The sequence below is a fragment of the Montipora foliosa genome, chromosome 5, assembly GCF_036669935.1.
Source record: "Montipora foliosa isolate CH-2021 chromosome 5, ASM3666993v2, whole genome shotgun sequence".
NCBI classification, from domain to species: domain Eukaryota; kingdom Metazoa; phylum Cnidaria; class Anthozoa; order Scleractinia; family Acroporidae; genus Montipora; species Montipora foliosa.
Window position 1 is genome coordinate 21,393,400 of NC_090873.1, and position 7,500 is coordinate 21,400,899.

Consider the following 7,500-nt stretch of genomic DNA (forward strand, 5'->3'; position numbering starts at 1 on the left):
AATTAGAAGAACTAAAATCACTGTTCAAAATGATCAGGGAATATAGTATGTTTTAGTCAAGAGAATCAGGAGGTCGTAAAAATATAGACAGTTGCAAACAAGGGTTAATAGAAAAAAAATCGAAAAAAAATATTTAAAAAACCAACAATAACTTACTCCTTTAAAGTTTGCCGGGCTGCCAAGCCAACCTCACCCTGCTATGTTCAAACTGATGTTTGTTCTAATGGCCAATTTTATTTTAAGTGTCTCATTGTCAACTCCAAATGCTACTATGGTTATTTAACGCGAAGTGAGATGATATAGCACAAAAAGATGATTTTAACTCATTTATTCCTGCAACGATTAGAGCGGTTTTCAAATGAGTGTCGTAAAACCAAAACCAAAGTAATTACTTTGGCCAATTAAAAAGGACGGAGACAATTCGGTTAACCAATCAAAACTCGAAGTAATTACGCGTAGCCAACACAAAGCGCGGGAAAATGCGCACACGCGAGCCATGATTGGTTTTGGTTTCACTTCTGATTGGTTGAAAAAGTGGCGCGAGAACTTTGAACCAATCACTGAGTGAACTTGAGTAATTATAAACCAAAGCAATTCGCTAATTTCTTTCGACATTCAATTGAAAACCACGCTACAACATTTTCGGCCGCAAATCTCACGCGAGTTGCTCGGACGTGAATAACAGGATAATCGGAGTTTGAGTAGACCGGCAATCAGAGCGCGCCTTCAACGCTATCCACTGTTTTTCTGGGTTCGCCGACTTCAATGTGGCAAAAAAACATTAAGGACGTGGAATCCTCAACTAATTTGTCAAGAATTTTATCGATGTACCATTACAGTTTCAACGCGGTCATTATTCACATTGCGACGTAATATGACACCGTGGCAATGGGCAAGCCCTGTGAAAACATCCTTATATCTTAAAAATGAACTTGCTGACCTCCATTTTCTATTTCTGAAAAGTGATCAGAAGGGTAAGATAAAACATTCTGCACAGTTTAAAAGTTCTGTACAGTGGATTTAGAGCCACCTTAATTCTGTGATTTTTTTAAGGTGGCTCTGATTCTGCTGTACCAATTTTTTTTTAAACTTTGCCGAAAGTTTTCTTTTGGACTTCTGATCACTTTTCTGCAATAAAGAAAGGGGGGGGGGGGGGGTCACCGAGTTCGTTCCTGGGATACGAGCAATTAAATCCAAAATATAGGGTGTTGCCAAGGTAACTCATTACATCATAATAATGATCACATCTTGTTTGAAAATAATCAGTGTTTCATATGGCACCATAACACTGCTGTTACGTGATACAGTGTTGTAGCATCATTCGTTCTAAAGAAAGTGTCTTCGAAGTGTTGATACTGTTTTGAGCCACCTTAAACCTTTCTTCCATGACGTAAAAAAAAGGTGATAGGCACTTTTATTTTACTTCCTCCACAACCCTAACCGAGCAACAAGTGCTTGTTCTACTTACAGTTTAGCTTTTTCGTACAAGTAAAGGATCCCAGCTTTAAAATGGTGCATCTGTGCAAGCACAAGAGCGTGGTCAATGTCATAACGCGCCTGCAAATAGTAAATCAACAGGGTAATCTTTAGCGAAGAAGCGCGAAAATTGGAGTAAAATGTAACACTTCTACAATGCATGGTAAATGTCGCGTGTCTGAAATGGGCACGCGGATTTACTGGTGTTATGTATCCAAACAACTACAATTGTAGCTTGTTATCTTTCTCATAGGTGCATCACACCATTTACCATCTAACGTTGCACTTACACATTCGAGGCATGACAGTGTAGAGCCCGCAGACGTTCCAAAAACTCATAAGATTTGGCACATAGTAATGCTACTTTGGTTAGAAGAATTATGAAATTAGCTTTAACTGTTGCAATTCAAAGATCCAACGTCTCAACGCTCCTGTCCTGTGCCTTAACGAGGAGTTATCCACAGCTGATTTCATAAAGAAGATAACGGTGCACCCATTCACTGTAATTGGTGTCCTTTTCTTTTAAAAAGATGCAAATAGGTGAAAGTGTCCCAAGAATCTTTCCAGAGTGGTAACAAACTATGAGCGCTTTTCCTTTGTCAAAAGTGGCCGGCCAGACCCGTCAGTATGAAAAGAAAATGCAACAATTTGAAGGAACAGTTGCACGATAATCACTCGTATTCTTCTGGAGGAGTATGTATCACCCTCTAAGTGTGTTCATTTGAAGGCGTTGTAGAGTTAGTCTTTCCAAATGCCGGTCAAGGCCAGTCATTTCTGTTAATTGTCAACACAGTTGCAGTGTGAACCTTAACTTACGTTATAAGGGTCCACTCACTTCAGCCAGGCTTTTCTCCCGAAGCTAAACACTACTTATTTTCTAATTCACAAATTTAAACTTGTCGTAGGGTTACTGCCACGAAGACTTAGCTCGTCTGGAAAAGTGAGCACACGTTCAAGACAATAAGGCTAACATACCTCCAAATTAGTGAGCAAATCTAGTGCTTTGTGCTCATGTTCGACTTGCGCCTAGTGTCGGGAAAAAGTGGAGAGTAAGAAACTGTATGACATTTGGTTGGATATTTTTCCTGGCCTATTGCATGTTATAATCAGTCAGATATACATTATATATTTTGTGCAGTAATTGTAAACTGAATGGAAGACGGTACACGGTAATATGTTAAAGCAAGCAGCTGGTTGGGCGGTGTGTGATCAACGAATCCAACTTAAAGAAAGCAACTAGTCGGCCATTTCATACAAGGCGAGCTTAACTTCAATCTGAAGACAAATCCATTTGGGATCAAAACAGGATTCGAATCCGGAGCATGCGCATTCAAATCCAGCCCCCAATCGATTAGCATGCCCCGCCTATCATCATCACCAGCATCTTCGTCATCGTCCTTGTCGATCTCGAATGATATCACCATCGTTTTTATCATCACCGATATAACGATATAGTTTCGATATAACGTGCACTCTCGTCTTCTCTTAAACTCCCTATTCTTAGATTGCACACACGTGATAAGACGGCCATGTTGGTGCCGAAACAATATAAAAATGTAGCTTAAGTTTTGCATAATAATAGAGTCAAATTCCCAAAAGACTTTTTCGCTATTGTTCTTTCCACCAACATGGCCGCCGTGACGTCAGGTGCAATCAAAGAATTAGCATGAAAAGATGTCATGGATACCTCTATGTCCTTCTGACGAGCTGCGTCATTGAGGTAAAGCTCCAGCAATGTGTTGTAAACAAGGTTGGATGAATTAGGCTGGACCTACAAACACAGTCATATATCAAGAGCTTGCATCCAAATTAGTTGATAGGGATGAAACGTAACTATCAGGGCTCTTCATGCATTCGCATTCACTGACCGAAGGTCAACAGTTGAGTCATTAAGCCTTGAATTGCATGTTAATTCCTTGCTGGACAAACAACTAAAGACTCATGGTCAGTATACCGAAAAGAACAATTCATTTAATGAACAATTAGTCCTCCAGTGTGTTTGAGTCACATAGATTTGTGGTTTTAATTGCTTTTAACAATTCTTTTTGACAAACACTGATGCTGTAGACGGTCTTGATACGTTTCCAACAATGTCACGTATTACGGGGCCGATCACGTTTGCCTTGCAAACGAATAGACCATATTCGTATTCTCAGTATTGGACTGGAACCAGGTTGCAATGGAGGACAATGTGGGGAAATCTCTTCAAATGCAAATACTAACTAATATATTCTCCCGCATTAGCCACCACTGCAAGCTAGTTCCAGTCCAGTGAGTAATGACTACAACGCTCTGAGTTTGCATAAGTTGATTGTGCTAACGCTTTTGTTTGGACCAACCTTGATAGTAGGAAACCATCCGCAATTGAGGGAATTTGTTGTAAAGGGTGTGTCTCATGCTCTTTTGTCTTTGTTTTTGTGTAACACTTCGTTGACGCCTCGTTCCTATAGTGACAAGAGTGTTAATTAAGAACTACCCAAGCTATTGAGCGAGTTGACTTCATACTTTGTAGTTTTCACATTGTTCTCCTCAGTTGGACAAAATACTATCAAACATAGACCACTTTCATAAATAGCGCCAACGCATACAGTTCTTTGGATTTCTGTTGATGGGCCATTTCCGAGTTCATGTTTGTCTCCTCTTCAAAGCGAGTCTAAGTGCGAAGTTTTTGTGATGGTAATTAGTTCTACTTGACATATGAATGTAAACTAATTTTCATAAGAAAGAACTCGGAAATGGCCTATTAGACCCATTACCCTCATTTTGGAACAAATATTCTTTTGAATTTTGCTGGTCGTGGCGAGGGTAGAAAGGCTTATTAGAATATAATATAAAACGATTCTCCCGCATTAGCCTCCATTTGCAAGCTAGTTCCAGTCTAATACTGAGAATACGAATGTGGTCTGTTAGGAATCCCATAATCCTTTGACCGTTGGTTAACACTTACGACTCAAGCATGAGCAAAAGCAACATGCATTGAATTGTTGTCAATCAGCGTCTATCGTTTTGATTAACAGGGAGTAACGACTACAACGCTCTGAGTTTGCCTAAGTTGAAACTCTTGCATCCTAAATGTAAACCAGCCTCAAGTTCTTGTTCAATGGCGCTTGAATTTCCGTGAAGTGATGAGGACCAACTTTCTTTCACCCAGCAATAGACCTCTTTAATAATGGCCGCCACATAACATTATTATTAATTCTAATAAGCCTTTCTAGCCTCGCCACGACGAGCAGAATTTAAAAGAATATTTGTTCCAAAATAAGCAGTGGGTCTAATTAGCATAAATACAAAGGACTGTAAAGGTTGTCGCTATTTATGAAAGTGGTCTATGTTTGATAGTATTTTGTCCAACTGAGGAGAACAATGTGAAAACTACAAAGTATGAAGTCAACTCAATCGATAGCTTGGGTAGTTTTTAATTAATACTCTTGTCAGGCGTCAACGAAGTGTTACACAAAAAGATAGAAAAGTGTCCGACAGCATGAGACAGACCCTTTACAACTCAATTGCGGATGTTTTCCTACTATCAAGGTTGATCCAAACAAAAGCAAACGAGAATGAAGCATCAGTTTACCTGCACCATATGCTCAAGAAACTCGATTAGATTCGCCTTCTGATGCACGAAGATGTGGATAAACTCTTCTGCTCTGGCTTTATGAATCTTTCTCGTGCCCTCTGCCATTGGATCTAAAAAAATCATGACCTGCCTTCAGATATGAGATGTAGTCGTGAACGTTAATAAAATATATATGGGTTATTGACCAAGCGTGAGGTCAAGATGGATGGATATCGGCCAACTTCTTTTTTTTTTTTTGGTGTTTATGGACCTCGACTTCGTCTCGGTCCATAAACGCGCAAAAAAAGGACGAGGCCAATATCCAGCCATCTTGACCGAACAAGCTTGGTCAATAAAGGATTTGTTACATGGGATAAAACACCAAAAAAATGACCTTTGATCTTGCGGGACCAAGGGAGAAAACCCGAGCGGGGAGTAGAGCTCCATCTTGCCCGCTCGGGTAGCCAATCACAGCATGGGATTTGATTCATCTTGCCAGCCTCACGGAGCTAGTGATAATAAATATTTTATTTTTTTCTGAAGCATCTCATTGGCTGTAATCCTAAATCCTTGAATCTGATTTTACCTCTAAATCAGGGCTCGAAATTAACGAAAAAAATCCAGTCGCAATTTGCGAAAATAAGAAAATTTAGCCGCAATTTCGCAAATTTTAGTCGCAAAATCGCCGCGCTGCATTGTGTTGTCAGCGGTTCAGCAAAAAATATGAGCCCGCAATACTTGTGTGTAAAGAAACCGCTGAAAATGGCGAATGATCGAAGGCATGGAGCCGTACACGTAACATCGCAGCTAAATTACTCTACAATTACGCTATCGTCAGAGAAAATTCACAGCGAGAAGCAAAATAATTTTGTCATTTATTTATTTTAGCAAATATAGCAGCAAAGTGGCAACTGCTAACCCTTTTGTTTCGAAAGAGCGAAGGTGACAACAAGTCGCAAATTTGCGACTTCTCCAGATATTTTAGTCGCAAAGAAAAAAACTTAGTTGCGACTGTATTGGTCGCAATTTTTAGTCCTGCTCTTAAAATACATGTTTTCGCTTACTAACCGTTGAAAAGAGAAGGAAAAGCATCAACAATGGAATAAAAGGCCACGTTATTGTTCAAAAAGGCGAGTATTCACATGATTTTGCTAACAACACTTTCCTGGTTTGCTGTTGACATGCCATTGAACTGAAAACAACTCACACTGCAAAGCAGTCATTTGAACTCAGTTTTTCGGTCTTTGGAGTTCTATTTTTTTTCATTTAAGAATATACGGATTCGTAGCAAACAAATACATCGCAACGCTGTGGTTTTTCGCGTTGTTGCAGGTTTTTCTTGAACTGTTTGAGCTCAGTTTTTCGGTGGACATCTCCCTTATTTTCTTTGGAGTTCTATTTATAATCTGGTTCTCTTTTGCTTCATTTAAAAAAAACACTGAAGGAGTCGTAGCTAAAAATGAATAGTCGAACAAATAAAATCGTAGTGCTGTGGAGTTTGCATGAACTAAATGTCAACCAGTTTTTCTTGTGTAGTTTTCTAAGTTTTGCACTGATTTGTGAAAGAATTGACGGAGAACAAAGATAAATACTTGAGATAATAAGATATGAAAGCACAGACTGAAATGTTTGAGTATTTCTCATTAAATGTATTCCTCGAGTTTTAAGAACTTTCGTTGAAACCTAATATGAAAGTGTGATTTCATATTCAACATGCAAGACAAAGCATTTTAATACGTAGAAAATTAGTCGCCTGTTTGTGCGAATTTTTCAAACATCATTGTTTAGTCTGTTAAGCTCATTTCTCTGTGCTTGCTATGAAATATAACTGTTTGGTTTTTTTAATTGCACCAAGAGATATTCGAAGTTCTGTTTCATCGTTAACCTATCATTTTTCTCTGAGCTTTGCGGACAGAGCGCTTTTTTCAGTTATAAGTTAAATATCAACTGTGACAGTGCGACATAGATCGTCTAGAAATACTTTATGCAAACCAGTTTGCCAAGTTCATTTTCAGAAAAAAAGGAGAAAAAATAAATAAGTCATTCACCAGCTGGGAGGCCTGTATAGGGAAAATCTGTGCCCGAGGTCTTGAGTACGGCCCGAGGCCGCAGGTGTTTTTATGCCATGATGAGCACTCCGTCTTTTTTCCCTCAGTGAAAGGATTCACAAACAAGTGCACAGAAGTACTTTGGCACAAGAAGAAACCTGTATCCATCTAGGCTAATAGAAAGAATCATTAACCGCAGTATCACTCAGCATTTAACAGGCAACGCTGTAAGATCAACTGGTGAACAAGCGCCCAATATCTTTTATTTCAAATTACCCTACATAGGTTATTTTTCTAGCGTCGCCCAAAAGCGCATTCGTCGACTTTCACATTCCTATTGTAATAATGCAAACATTGTGTTAGCGTTTTCCTCCTTCAAAGTAGGTAGCCTCTTTAGTGTGAAAGACCCTATCCCCAATG

General features: G+C 39.2%; 1 protein-coding gene across 2 annotated transcripts in view; it reads right to left on the reverse strand.

The window, feature by feature from the left end:
• The window catches only part of LOC138003748 (vacuolar protein sorting-associated protein 11 homolog), an 80,828-nt gene that overhangs the window by 13,484 nt on the left and 59,844 nt on the right, over window positions 1-7,500 (reverse strand). For both annotated transcript variants that reach the window (XM_068849971.1, XM_068849970.1), the window contains 4 exons: window positions 5,051-5,163; window positions 3,164-3,247; window positions 2,452-2,502; window positions 1,469-1,557 (listed from right to left, as the gene is read on the reverse strand). In XM_068849971.1, coding sequence (XP_068706072.1) covers window positions 1,469-1,557; window positions 2,452-2,502; window positions 3,164-3,247; window positions 5,051-5,163 — 337 coding nt within the window. The remainder of the gene's footprint in view (window positions 1-1,468; window positions 1,558-2,451; window positions 2,503-3,163; window positions 3,248-5,050; window positions 5,164-7,500) is intronic.